This window comes from Rhinolophus ferrumequinum, chromosome 9, assembly GCF_004115265.2.
Source record: "Rhinolophus ferrumequinum isolate MPI-CBG mRhiFer1 chromosome 9, mRhiFer1_v1.p, whole genome shotgun sequence".
NCBI classification, from domain to species: Eukaryota; Metazoa; Chordata; class Mammalia; order Chiroptera; family Rhinolophidae; genus Rhinolophus; species Rhinolophus ferrumequinum.
In genome coordinates, this window is record NC_046292.1 from 45,389,054 (window position 1) to 45,404,579 (window position 15,526).

Here is a 15,526-nt window from a genome sequence, read left to right on the forward strand (position 1 = left end):
ATTATATGAAAGCATAACAAGGGGAGAAAAATTACTCTTTGCTTCCTGTGATAAATCAACAAGGCTTTTAGCTTCCAGCGTTCTTTTGTAAATCCGAGTTTGCAAGGAATAGGAAATGATTTCTTTTCTTATACCCAAAAACTGTTACTGAGCTGCCCAAGTGCTGTTTCTTCCACTCCCTTTTAAGAAAGGGAGAAATACAATGCCCTTTTTCCTGTAGCATAAGTGATCGCTAACATTGTTAAATTCTCACTGCACCGTAGTCATCAACCAGGGCAGACAATTATTTATCAGCTATCATCCCCAAGAGTATTGTCCAGAGGCACAGAGAAATATACCAGGAAGTAAAAACAAGCTATGCTGATAATTACCTCTCCTTATATTTTCAGCACTTCAAATATCTGAGATTGATATCGTGCAGTGAGTGAGAGGCAGCATACTGGCAGAGTTTCGTTAATGAGTTTCCCCCAAAATGTATGGTAATAATCACCAAACTTCAGCATGCAGTGGGAGTATTACGTGGTTTATAGGTAAAAAAAAATAAAACCTACCATTTAGTCCCTTAGAAAGAGGGCTAGCCAGCACCTCAGTTCATTCTAGCCTTAAAGTCATGTTTGAATTAAAAAGAAACATTACTTTGGGGAGAACCAATTTGTGGGGCTTAGCTCTCACATCTCAATGGTCTAAGTCTAAAGTGCCAAAACAGACATTAAAAAAGTAAGTGGCTTTCTGCATATATGAAGGGAATCATAAAAATACTGTCAGTGGTTTCAAGGGAGTTTCTATGATCGGCAACATATTATTCAATGATTTGGGTCCCCACATTTCTATTGACACAAACCAAAACACTACGTGGACTGGCTGTAGAGTCCGCTTCCTCTCTCCTGGTCCTCACTGTCAGTGGAAACTTGCATAGTTACCTCACATCCCTCCCTCTGCCATCGTCAGTCTGTAAATCCTTCCCTTTTCTTGTTTGCTGTGCTTGATTTCCCTTCAAATTAGACTGACCCCTAGAGGCCCTGCAAGTACAACTCTTCAACTTCAGATCTCTGGACCCTTTGTTATACAGAATTTTAAGAGGAAGTTATTTTAAATGATAACCATATCAAGATAAAAAGAGTATTTTTCTTAGCAAAACCTGGTATTATTGATATTTTCATACACCAGTATAATTTGTTCAGCTCCCTTCTGCACAAAATGAGAAGGCCCATATAAAAGTGTAACAGTAACTACACAAAGTACCTTACATGAGAATGCACTCGGCTCACTCATGCAGAATTAACACATCAGCCAAACTGACACTATGAACATACTTTTGAAGAAGTTCCTTATTTTTCCTATTTCTATATTTTAAGAAGAAAATGACATTTGGTTTCAAAATGGTCTCTTGCATTAATCACATTAGTTGGTGTTATTTGTTAACATGTGTTACAAAAAGCTTAATGGAATCCTTTGGGATTTTGACAGTTGTATTGTACACACTTATGGGTATGGAACATCTGTGCTACCAAAGGCTTTAGACACAAAGCCCAGGAAACTCTTATGTCCTGCATCAGACGCCTTTCAGTTACATGGTGTATTTGCTTTCATTAAAACAATGTGCATGAAGTAGTACCAGCAATACAGTGATCACAGCTGACTGGTCATGAGGTAATTATTTTTATTATCGGGTGAGCCAGCCCGTTGGCAGTGTAGTAGGGAAGGTCAGATAATTGTGTCTGATGATGTGGAAGAGACTTATCGTCAGTGTATCAGGCAAAGCAGTCAGCAACTGCTGATTGCACAAGGAAGGTTAAGGTCTGGGTCAGCAGACTGCAGGGTGGAGAAGGGGAAAAAAGTGGAAGAGACAACCAACATTTCTGGAAGCTTCTACCAATAGTTTACATTGCTATCTCTAGATATAGTAGGGAGGTAGATGTTTCTGCCCTTAAAATCTAATGGTTTCTTATTCCTAATTATAGTTTTGATCAGTGCAGATTGATTTGGCTATGAGGGGTCATTTTAAATGTTCCCAATTACATTAGCTTCTATAGTTTGATAATTTGCCGGTTGAGCTCTTTTGCTTATGGGATTACCATAAAATCCTTTTTTGAACAAAATCAGGTTACCCAGGCTCTTTGCTAAAAAAAAAATTTTCAAGAGCATAGATTAAAAGAGCATATAAGGGATTTTTATCACTAAGCTTGTTCTGGGTCCATTAAGAGATTTTCCAAACATACGAGAATGGGCGGATTGAGGTAGCATTAACTGATCTGGGAAATTTCGGAGAAGTATATTGAAAGAGAAGAGAACATTATTGTTTGAGACATCCAGGTGGAGAGATGTCCATCAGGCACAGGACATGTGCTGTCAATGGTTGGGGGACTTCATTGCTGGAAACAGAAGGGTTACGTAAATAAAGCCATCCTAACCTTTTTAATGTTGACATCCCTACTGCCTGACACATTATGCTTCTTACATGTTAGTTGAATAAATGAATGAAAACAGTGGAGACAAAGCGGACAAAAGCTTGTAGTTAGCAGCAAGTAGGGAGGTCAGAAGAAAGGCTGAAATCATGGCATTAATTAAGGGTCTAGCTACAAAGTCATTTGGGAGGCCCTGTAAGGGCATCCTCCAGAGCACACACACACTCCAAAAAAAAAAAAAAAAAACTGATATAAGAGGGTCTAGCTGCTGGTTAGAAGAGAGAGCCCCTTCTGCTAGTTAAGATACTACCGTGTTTCCCCGAAAATAAGACTTAGCCAGACAATCAGCTCTATGCATCTTTTGGAGCAAAAATTAATATAAGACCCAGTCTTATTTTACTATAATATGAGACCAGGCATGATATGATATATGATATGATACCCGGTTTTATTTTACTGTAAGACCCGATCTTATGTAAGTCTTACATTAATTTTTTTCTCCAAAAGGCACATTAGAGCTGATTGTCCAACTAGGTCTTATTTTCAGGGAAACACGGTATGTAGAAAACAGTGACTGCTCTTGTAAATCCTAGATTGAAAATGGAAGATAAAAAATAAAATACAGGATTAATTTAGGAGATCTAATATTCAATGAATAGCAGTTGCAAAAAGAAAAATGGAAAAATAACAAAGAAATGAAACAAATTCAGCTTCAGTCCCATTAATCAGTGAGCAGGATAAATAAAACAAGAATCATAACTATAAACATTCTACAACTTTCAAGGAGATAAGCATAAGCTACTTACAAAAGAACAAAGGATTCAAATGGCACCTGACATTTTTTTCAACAATGTGTTTCTGAGCAAATGAGTTCAGGGTGGACTCCCAACAAAAGAGCAAAATCAGAAAGATGGAAGCCAGTGGACCCAATGCTAAAGAACGTCTAAGTCCCAAGACAGCTGTGTAGCAGGCATAGAGAACAACTAGTCCAAATATGAGTAGGAGGAGAAAAGGGTTCCAAGAGAGATGCCTCTGAAATAAAGAGGATAAAAAGGAACCGATAGATTATCTCATGTTTAACTGAATTGGAAATTTAAGATCAGTAGGGAAGTTTGGGGCTACATTAATGATAAGTATATTAAAAATTAAACAAAATGAGATAATTATTAACCTTATGGAAAGTAAACTTGTACCAAAAAAAAGGAAATGTAATCACAGTTTAGTATTTGGCTCAATATAAATGACATGTATATAAACATTCCAAGTCATAATAATAAAACCAGTACACCCAAGCAGCATGATACATGAAATATTAGTAGCATGGGGTTTGAGGTGTGTTGGTGGAGAGGAAAATATAAGAGAGTTAAATCTTTATCTTCTATAATAGGATATGATCAGATAATGTTTAAAAGTGAAAAATGAAGAGCTAGAAGTAAAAGCATGCTTTTTAGAAATATGGAGGCAAATATTAGAAGAAACAGCTAAAATGATTAAACAATTACTTTTAGGGAGTGAGACTCAATAGTTAGGGAAGAAGGAGGCAGTTTTTATTAAATACTATAGAATCATTTTGATTTTTTTAATTATACAGGAATATATTTGATATTTTAAGTTGAAATAAAAAAGAAGAAATTGTTGGAAATTTTCAGAACTGCAGAGGTATAAGAATATTTAAAGAAATATAGGAAACAAGTAGAATTTAATATAAAAGTTAAATGGCAGAGTTTGGAAAGCTACATTTTCATCTATTGGAAGAGAGGTTCAATAGACATCACCAAGATGATAAATTTCAAAATAGGTTTATGAACATATTATTTAGCTTGTATGTCTAGGATTGAAAAGAGTTCAGTGTGTCTCTGGGGAGTGAGAGTTGACTTTTTTATCATGTACTATACTCTTTAATTTTGTATCATGTGTACAGAAAAAGAAATATCCTGGAAAAATAGAAAAGAATCAGGAGTCAAGAATACAGTTCATAGACACTAAAGGAGAAAAGAATTTCAAGAATAGCACACTTATCAAGGAGGCAGAAGAAAATAAAACTGCAGAGAAGTCACTACAACTGGCAGATAAATCCCTGGCGATCGTTAATACAATTGAGGGCTTTCTTATAGAGTTGGTGTGGCGAGTCAATAGAGCACGAGGGAGTAGTTAGGAGCAAAGGAGATAGAAGGAAAGGTAAAGATGATGTTACCTCTGAAAAAGAAATTTTGCAGGGAAGTATGAGTCTGATGGCTTCTCTTTGAGGATGATCATTTTCTAAGAATGAGTAAAGAAAAGATTTTGACATTTGAGAGAAGTGCTCCCCAAACTTGAACATGCTCTAGAATCACCTGGATGGCTTGTTAAACATGATTGCTGGTTCCCACCCCCCATGCTTCTGATTCTATAGCACTGGGGTAGGATCCAAGAATTTTCATTTATAACAAACTCCCAGGTGTTGCTGATGCTGCTAGTTCAAAGACCAACCTGAGACCCTCTAGAGCAGGGCATTATTTATTTAGGGATGAGTAAAGATTTACACATGTTTTTCTGAATGCCTGGAATAAACCATCTCACCCCACCCTCATCCCCTCTTTTTAAATCTCATGAAATTCTTTGTTTAGAAATTCTTCAACCAAGAATAGGGAGTGCCTAGGGGTCATTCCGCCCCTCTGCATGAATTAGTCCAAAGCAGGGATGGTAGGGATAGTGTTTGTGCCTCAGGACAGGACCTAGCCCAGAGCAGATGCCTGCTAAGTGTTGGAGTCATTGAGTAGGTTGCTGAACCATGCTGATCAAGCTGAAGGACACGGACTTACAGAGAACAAATCGTCAGTTACCAGTTCGGTCCAGAAAAATTCTGGTGGAGGAGGAAGATGGATGGGGTTGGGAAATGAAAATGTGTGTGATAGAATGTGCAGAGCAAGCATCCGAAGCGTCCAGGGCAAGGAGCTAAAGGTTTGAAAGTTGAAATGAAGACCCAGTGGAAGTTCCATAGGACAGGGAGGCATTCGTGTCAGAAGGTTGTACCTTTTGAATCCTGTCCCTTAACTCTTCAGTTTCCTGTAACTAGGGGTCATAGCTCCTTTCTTTCAGGGTTGCTGTGAGAAGTAAATGAGATGTAACATTTAACAAAAATAGTGGATGGCAAGTGATAAGCATTAAATAAGCGGTATTTTATTACTTTCACTATAATGACAGAGGCTTGATGTTAGAGGATGCTAAAATTCCTTTTAAAATCCTGGAAGTGGAGCAGTTTTCCAAGTAGCAATTGAGATGTGTGCCACTAGATGGCCAAGTGGCTGGTGGTCACTTTGCCCCTTCTTATTTTACTTCAAACATTTGACACTTCAGACCAGTATATTTTAAAAACAGGCACGTTAAAATCAATGTATTCTGATGTCACTAGAATCAGTGTCACTAGATTATAATAAAAACTTAAAGCGGATGTGCTTTCTATTTCATTAAGTTACACCAAATGCCAGGCCTGGGACAAGGCGAGCTTTCCTTGATTTTCTTTAGTAATGTGCCCCCATCTTAAGATGCCACCTTCCTCAGGGATCACCTTAACTTGACAGCCTTCCTGTCTGTTTTCAGCACATCTGCACGATGGACCTGGGATCCAGGCTCAGTATGAGTGCTGAATTTGTATTTTTGTACTTCAAGATTTGGGTCCTAACAAATCTAAGGGCTAATCTGATTCCTTTACAGGATCGACAGGTCAGGAAAGTTCTCAGCAGGAAGCTCAAGCTTTTGTCTACTATTCCACTTACCTGGAAAATATTTTGACTTCTCAATTCTCCAAAACATAATCCCCTTCAACCTGTTTTATAAGGAAAGGTACTCATCCAAGGGTTTGTGCAATAAAGACCTATGCTTTGTTATTCAACTGGAAGGTTTATTAAACATGCATTGTTTTAATATAGAACTTACATTTCTGATCGAGTGTAGTTTGGCTTTTAACCTAAATTGTTAAATACCATAAAGAACCAAGGCACAAGAGAACATATCAGAATAAATACCTTCCTACAGGAAAGCAGTTTGAGGAGGAGACAAAATTTAAGAAGGAAGTGAATATTGAAATGGATAGCCTCTTAGAGAGGGAAGCACAGAGTGAGGGGGGATTACAATGAGAGGAGGAAGTACATTTAGAGGAGGAAACATGCTTATTGGTTCTTCCTCTTCCACTAATTCAAAGGTCTCTGCCTGTTCCTTAGGCTCAGAGGCTAAGACTTCTTCCCCAGCTCTCATTTCACAAGTCTTTCCCTCCTCAAGCGGAGGGGCTCCATCCTTCTCTTCTTTCATTTCCCACATCATCTTCTCCTCGGGTACAGGGATTTCTTGGGCCTCCCTCCCCTCAGATGAAGGGACTTCTTCCTCCTCTTCCTTCAGCTCAGTGGCCTCCCTTTCCTTAGGTAGGCACTTATTAAATGTATGATTATAATAAGTTCGGGGAAGATGCGAGGAAACAAAGTACTTTCATTAAATGCCTAGTAAGAGTTTAAACTGGTGCAACCACTTGACCACTTAGGAAGATCTATTAAATTTCATATGGGCATACCCATCACCCAGCCCTTCCACATCTAGTTATCCACCTTAAAGAACCCCTCTCAAGGTGTCTATAGCAGCACGATGTGCAACAATAAGGAGGAATGTAAACTTAAGGAACCCACAGGGTTTGAACTAGATTAATGGTTTTGAAGGGTGAGTGGGAAGCAAGGAGGACATCTGCCACATCTCCAGGTCCCCAGGGATGAGGGATGAGAGGAAAGGTTGCTCACCTGTGTAATGTAAAAAAGCCAGGCCGTGGGCTGCAGCTCTTCAGAGTTGGAGCTGGCCCTAGCTGGGTCCAAGGACTCCAGATACCACGGTTTTGAACCACGTATTTAAGTTGCACAGACCTAATACTCGTCATCTAAAACCTCAAAGCCTCCCTGCCTTACCCGGGAGTCCTGTCCTTCTCCTCTCTCCATTTTTAATGGCATGCGTTCACATCTGCCTTACTCACTAGATGACATCGATTGCAAGCCTCTTTGTTGGACGGCAAGGAACCCATTTGCTTTCCCTTGGTTTCCTCTGCTCCCATCTCTCTCCTCAGAACCTACCACAGAAATTTATACCCAGGAATTCAAGATTGACTTTAAAAAAAAAAAAATGAGTAAACTTTTCATTAGCCTGTTTGCCTTCCCCATCACAACACGGAAATAGACATCTCCTAGCCTTACCTCCATATTGTTCAGTCCCTGGTGTTGGTGAGGGAGAGCTCTTCAGATGCAGGGCTGAGCCAAGACTCATAGACCACCTCTTTGAATTTGTATCCAGCTGAACACATAAATCCTTCCAAGATCCCTTCACAAGTCAATGCGTGGGAAGACCAGTCAACTCAGATCAAGATTCATGCAAATACCTTGGGGCTGTAAAGTCATCTGAGGGTAACAGAGTTTGCTGTCCTCAGTTTCCTGTAAAAAACCAAGCCATCTGTGAAAATCCTTCACATTTCTTGTTCAGTCCCTGGGTTCACTCCTACAAAAGAGGCATGGACCTGGAGAGCTTCAAGAATCCTAGGTGGTCTCAGTAGTTGGGAGTCCTCTTTAACTTCAGGGTTTGGGGGTGAACAACAGACCTTCATGTTTTGGAAGGAGATGAGTTTTTCTGCAATAAGGTGCTGTAGAAGTGTTTTTAAATTTCTAGCTAGATTTAAATTGTTTTTAATTTTTATCCAAATACAACTATGACTTTGGTTTCATAGTTTATATGGCTGATGTCATGGACTCTTGAAAGTATATTCTCTTTATAAAAGTTAAAAAGCTTTCATCCTAGAACATCCATGGGGTGTATAGCTCCCACACCCCTAGCCCTCTCTTTGTAGTATGGGGGAGAGACGTTTTCCCGCCCCTTGCCAAGCACGTGTCATGATGATCTTCTGTACTATTTGCAACTGCTGTTGGACTATCTCTCGGCCTCTCCTACGCATTCCATGTCTAGACTATAAACTCTGCCTGCCAAATACCAGGTCTGTACCCTCACACCGGACGATTTGCCTCACTCACACCACACATGTGATTAAGAGCACAAGATTCTAGAGTGAAATGGCATGGATTTGAATCCAACCTTCACTCCTTAACTGACCTTGTAAAGTTCCTTAAACCTGTCTGTTCCAGATTCTTCTGTCTGTAATGTGGGAATAATAATGACACCTACCTCTGTAGGGACTCAGAAGAATGCTTAGCATAAAGTAAGTGCTAAGTTTATATGCAGTAGTTGTGGTGCTGAATAAACAAGTGAGTAAAGAAAGGAACAGGTAGTCCTCAAATCTTGTCTTTTGAAGGTACCTTAGAAAAACTATTTTACTGACTTTCTTCCTCACTCCCATAATGGATGGTCTGTTTTCATGATCAGCTGAGAGTACATGCCCAAATTCCCACCAAGAATAGGAATCCCTTTACCACATCCCAAATTCATAGATTTTGAGTCTCTATTTGAATGCTTGCTTTGATGGCATGCTCATGTGCCGTTCCATTCTGTAACTGCCTTAATTACTAGATTTTCTTTTTCTCCTTAAGAGAACCTGAAAACAATCTCCTTGTAACGTCTCCCATTCTCACTCTGTTCTGTGGAAATTCAGAAAATTGAGTATCATAATCCCTATTCCTTAGGAAGGTTTTAGATTCATTCATTCATTCCACAAATACTCGTGAAGTAATGGTTATGTGCCAGGCACATTGACATTGAGCAGCGGGAAAGACACTCACACAAATACATATTGTCACAATTTGTGACAAATACTTTAAGAATGCTATGGAGAGAAAAACAGGAGAAATTAATGTAAACATGAGAAGCCAAAGAAAGTGACATTGAAGTTGACGCCAGGCCGAATGGTTTAGGGGAGAGGGGAGGAATTTCAGACAGACAGAACTGTGGAATGTGAGGTGGAGAGGAAGGAAATAGGTGGGATTAAATGATAAGCAAGGGGAGGACCTTTGTGTGTATAATCAGGGAGTCTGAATATTATTCCAAGTACAAAGGGAGACCACTGAAAGGTTTTAAGCAGGGGAGTACCTTTATCCAGTTTATATTTAAAAAGATAACCAGCTGTTGTGTGGAAGGAAGACTGGAAGAAGAGGAGTGGGGATTACAGTTAAAGGGCAGCTGATGATGATGGATTCAGTTAGGTTGGTCACCATAGAGATGAAAAAGAACCAGATTTGAGAAGTATTGGGAGTTCGACTCCAGAGGACTTGGTGGTAGATGACATATGGCTGGTGAGAGAGGGAGTCATCAGGTTGATATTCAGAGAGTAAGCACCTGTCTCCTTAACGTCCTCACCTGCTTTCCAGTTGGACAGTCACCAGCCAGCAATCAAGTATTTTCAATATTACACCTAGTGGATTTCTAATTAGGCAACCGGAGGTGCCATCTTACTAAGAGGAGGAAAGCTAAAGGAAAATGAATTGAAGGGATTTGGTTGTTGGATAGAGTTTGGAATTGGCTGTGTTAATTTTAATAAACCCTTGAGATATTAAAATGCAGATGTTAAGTTGGCAGCTGGATATAATGACGAGGCTGGGACTTGTCAGCACATTGTTGACATTTTAAGCTATGAGGATGTCTATACTGTCTCCTCGACCCTGAGTATGCAAGTGGGAGGTAGGCCCAGGACCGAACCACAAGGGGTGAGTAGAGTAGCAACAAGTTGGAAAAGTGGGCCGCAGCAGGAGGAAAGCCAGAGAGTATGGGTCATAGAAGTTTGGGCCTGGTGATGGGGATGCAATGGAGTAGGTTTATGAAGATGGTGTAGGTTAAGAGTGAGTAAGATTACAAAGGTCATATGCAAAAACAACTCTCATGTACTTGCTGTGGGGGAGAGTTAAAAGGGCTGGTGGTAAGTGGACGACAGCCTCTTGTGGTCAGGGAGCATCTGTCATTTCCTCTTTGTCTCTTATCCTAAATATCCCCCCACTCCGTTCAGTCATTTAGATGATGATATTTCCAGAAGATAATATAACTCGCGCTTAGCAGTGGTTTCCCCCTAGAATAGGATGCTTCACCTAGAATGTGTTCTGATCCAGCCGGGTATGGGGCCAGCGCTGCCCTGTCACATTCCTTTTCTAAATATTAACAGATGCAGCTGAGCTTACAGATTTAGGCAGCCGTGCCCTCTGTTGGTTTATTATGAAACTGCAATCAAATTCAACTGCTGTCAAGCTACGTCCCTTCGCTCTGCACTTGTGCACTGATTATTATGTCCTAGAAGAATGGTTGATCAGAAGCAGGAGTAGCTCAGCAGCTCTTGAGGGTGAAGTTCTGGTAACTTGTGGAGGTGGAAGACAACTCCAGGCTACGCAGTCGAGGCTGGCGTTTTTGAGTCCCATTTAACAGATGAGGAAGCTAAAACTCAGGCAGAGCATTGTTTCAGTGGCAGAAACTGAACACCAGAACTCCATTCTGTGTCCTAGTATGGATTGTCAGAGCTGTACCCTATTTCTTCTGAAAGCTTTGGAATGATTTGTGCAGGATAGAAATATATAAAGTGTATTGAATGTCAACTGTAACTGAAAAAAAAAATAATTTTTTTAAAAGCTGTATAATGTGAATGTTTACATATCATTATTCTACTATACTTTTGCTTGGGACCATCTACAAGGCAAATCATAGGGAATCAGAGATATTCATTCATTCTTTCATTCACCCAATATTGATTGAACACCTGCTATGTATGCTGAGCAGTGTTCTTCCTAACAGGGATGCAGTAGTGAACAAAACAGGCAAACTTCCTGCCTGTTTTATTACATTTGAATATAAAGTGATAAATAATAAATAAGTTAAAATATACACAGTGTATTAGATAGTCATGGTAGTCAGGTGGAAGCATAAAGAAGGGAAGAAGGATATGAAATGTTGGGCCAAAGTGTTGGTGTGGAAATTGTAGTTCGAGTGGCCGGGAAAGGGACTTTAGAGTAAAGACGTGAGGGAAGTGAAGGAGCTAGCGCCACAGATCCTGAATATAGAGCCTTCCAGACAAAAGGCACAGCAGTTGCAAAGCTCTGAAGTGGAGATGTCTAGCATGTTAGAGGAACAGCATGTAGGTCAGCGTGGCTGAAACAGAGTGATCACCAAGGAGATGGATAGGAGATGAGGGTGGAGACATAACTGAGCCGATGACCTACAATTTTCCCTGTGTAAGGACTTCAGTGTGTGACCGAAGGGAATCAGGTTTCCTTTGGACGGCTTAAAGCAGAGGAGTGGGATAATCTGCTACACACCGAAAGGGAGAGGGGCAAAACCAGGGAGACCAGTGAGGAGGCTATTCTAAAATTCCAAGAAAGAGATAATTTTATCGAGAGGATCAATAAAATTTTATGAGGATTGAATATGGATTGTGAGAGAAAAACTAGTCACGGTGTTTGCCGAAACTGCAAGAATGAAGTTGCAGTTTGCCTGTGATGAAGGCTACAGGAGCACTGGAGGTGGTGGGGGCTCAGTGTAGGTTTAAGGGATGGGACCAGATGGGTGATTGGATATATTGATCTGGAGTTAATTAACACGTGGTGCTGGAGGTACAGGTTCAAGAATTATCATTACATAGATGGTATTTATATTGAGGAGCTAAGCTGAGATGACTAAGGGGATATGTTTAGATGGAAAAGATAAGAAGCTCAAGGACTGAGCCCTGTGGCCCTCTGACAATTAGAGGTTTAGTGAAGCAATGGTCAGAAGGTAGAAAGGAAACTAGTAAAGTCATGTCATGGAAGCCAAATGGAAATAGCTTAAGAGAGAAATCCATAGTGTCAACAGCTGCAGACAGGTTGAATAAGGTGCGGACTAAGAACTGACCATTGGGTATAGTATGGTGTCTCTAATTCTCCCTTGACTTACAATGGATTGTCTTGTTCTAACTTTTTCTCCAGGTTGTAGCGGATACCAATATAAGCGCCATAGCAACTCAGCTTGAAAACTTGTCTACAGGCTACCACCTTGGTTCACCCACTGCTGACCACCATCTGGAAGACAGAGAGTGAGTGTTCTAGATGCAGAGTGCCTATTATGTGTGTGGGCAAAGCTCAGTGAGACCTTTTACAGATTCTAGAGTGTGGTCTCTAAAGGAGAGGAGGGGGGAAAATGCACAGTACCTTTTCTCATTCTTAGAGCATCTCCAAGAAAGCACCAGGATTTCCTTGTTTTTCACATAGCTTTGTTCCACCATACGAGTTCTTAACAGACTGCTGTTACAGGGCCTGCACACACTGTGCCTGGTCACTTTGACATGGTGCCTATGCCATCTCCCCTAAGAAACCTCACATTTACAGCCCAGGTACACCTGCTTTATTACGCAAGGAACCAGGCTTCCTCAGTGTTCTAAGCTAAATCGTATTGTTATACTTGCTGGCATCCTTCATTAAAACCAGTCGCTTAATTCTACTTTCTCCAACGAGAATTGCATAAGAATAATATAAAGAGCATATTTAAAAATGCTAATTCCTCTGGCCCCATTCTCAGAGATTATACATAGGTGGATTCTCCAAGGAAATTTTGCTATAGATAGGCAGAGGATCCGTGCTTTGGGAAATGCTGCCTAAAGTTCTTTCTCTCGGTACCACCAGTGCCTGTTCACTAGTAGGTGCCTGATAAATGATTGTTGACTGATCTGAATGGTTTATTGGAAGGATCTGATGATCACAGCCATTTCTAACTTTTTCCTGGTCATCAACTTCAATGACATCTTCGAATTTGTTTTTTCGTGAGGAAACAACATTAAACTAAGTTCGTTTTACTATTTTCTCATTATGAAAGTAATAAATGCATGCTATTAAAATGTGACAAGTACATGAAAGTGTAACATTTTCAAGTGACAATGGCCCTTTATTTAAAAAAAAAAATCAGGACCCTTATAGGAAGAATAGTATATGTTTAGCATTTTTTGATGTACCATCGTTTTTTATGATTCCACAGCTACACAGCTCCTGGCATGTTGAGAACCACTAGCTTAAAAGAATTTAAGCCACTTATAATCCAACCACTGTTAACATTTTGAGATTTTTTTTTTTTACTAGTCTTCTATATGAAAAAACTAACTGAAAACGTGAGATAAATGGAGGCAAACTCCATCTAATGTTGCCAATTAAGGAATGGAGCTGCATTCCTCCCTTTTCTCCTGAAAAATAGGTCTCTGATTGTGAAGAGGCACAATTATGAATGTGTCTAATGATTTGGTGGCCCTCAGGGTCTGGCTCTAAAAAGATGGCTTTGGACATCTAGTTTCCCATTTCAATATCCTCGGAGACGGGGGCTGTGTTTGAAAGAGGAAACATGAATCAAGTTCATGTTTAGCCAGTGAGTCATTACTTTTAAGAATACTTATAAGAGTACTTATAAGGCCACAAAGTGATGAAAGGGAAAGTCTTATTCATGACGTCATCACCATTCAGTCACGGGGGATAATTCGTCATTATTTTAGCAGATATTTATTGAGTGCCTTCCTGAGGCTCAACACTGTAGAAGTGCTGGGTCCCAAAGATTCAAACTTAGAAACATAGGTGAAGACATTGCCCCAGTTCTCAAAGAACTGCCAGAGAAGTAGAAAAACAGACCCATACACGCATGGTTGTAAAACAGTTGATGGTATAGGAAAGCTAAGTTCGGTGAGCGAGATAGAGAAGCACCAGGTCCTGTGAAACCATGCAAGAGGGGCATAACTCAATCAGGGAGTGGACTTAGTGGCACCAATGCTAAAGCTGAGTTTTAAAATAATTGGAAAAATCAGGAGTTGCACTCAAACAGTCAACAATTTATATGGCATAGATATTCAGCAGTTACCATGGATGCCTGCGCTAAGCAACCAGTAAGTACATCAACAAACTGCTGGTATCAGTGGGAACCAGCTGAAAATCAAGCCTAAAACAAGCCAGGCAAAACTGAGAAGGGGGAGAGGGAAGAATATTCTAGTCAGACAGAACAGCATATTCAAAGGTTGCTTATATCCCAGTTTTGCAAAATTTTCTAAATATGTAAATGGCTGCGTTTATATCAGATGTCTCTGCCTCTCGGACATGGGTGCTGCCACAAAACAAGTGATGCTGCCACTCTATAAACATGAGCCTCCTCCTACAAGTAAGATGACAGGGCCTGGGATGCCAGAGCTCCTTTAGACTTTTACCCTTGGGACAACCACATCTAGGAATCAGAAACTGGTATTGGTTAAGCTTAGATTTAACTACTTGAGCTCCCACAGGTAATTTAATTTTTAGACATGTTGTTTCTGAGAGAGATGACTTCCACACTGGACGAAGCTTTGAAAATCTAAATGACACATTTGAAACAGATTGTCTTTCCCCATTTTGCTTTACCTTGGTTTCTCTCTTCTCTCCTGGATTTTAGTTCTCATTCATACAGTGATGATCCTGAGTTTGTGACAGGCACAATGCACAGTGCTGGGAATACTCAGATGGCTAAGATGTAAGGGGTTCATGGTACAGGAGAAAGGGGGTTAAGTAATCACAACATGATATAACAAGTGCCATGATAGAAATCGAGACTAAGTGCAAAGGGAGCTCAGAGAAGGATGTGGCTAAGTCTCCCAAGGGACTCAGGGAAGCATCACAACGGAGGGGGCTTTTGAAGAATGAGTTCCCACCCTAGATGGAAGTGGTAGAGTGGGTGTGTGAGGGTGTTCAGGCAGAAGAACAACAGAGTTGACTGAGCTATTGGGCTGCTGTCACCTGTTCTAGACAGAAGTCCCCCTGCAGACTGACGGTCTACACTAAGCTAGAGTGGTGCCCCACCTCTCTACCTCCATGCACATTCTTCAAGGATGTAAAGACAGTTCCATTCAGCTTTAAATAGTAAGCTTGAGAGTTAAAAACTAAGCATATTGACAATTTCAGCATCATGACTTTATTTTTAAATAAAACACAGTTGGTTTTATGAAAGAGAAACCCCTAAAACATCAAGGACATTGGTCATTAGTCTGGCACGATAAGGAAAATTTAAAAATGTTCCTAGATTGCTCTCTGAGTTTGATTTGATTAACTGACCTTAATTGTTTCGCAGTATGAAAGTCTCTCTCGAATCTGTGTTCTTCCATTAAAATGAAATTCCTTCTCAATATCTATTCTTGAATTAAACAGCATGCATTGTGTTTT

General features: G+C 40.2%; 1 protein-coding gene across 4 annotated transcripts in view; it reads left to right on the top strand.

Moving 5' to 3' along the window:
- Window positions 1–15,526, top strand: part of PATJ (PATJ crumbs cell polarity complex component) — a 296,757-nt gene that overhangs the window by 275,410 nt on the left and 5,821 nt on the right. For all 4 annotated transcript variants that reach the window (XM_033115510.1, XM_033115513.1, XM_033115512.1 and 1 more), the window contains one exon: window positions 12,296–12,402. In XM_033115510.1, coding sequence (XP_032971401.1) covers window positions 12,296–12,402 — 107 coding nt within the window. The remainder of the gene's footprint in view (window positions 1–12,295; window positions 12,403–15,526) is intronic.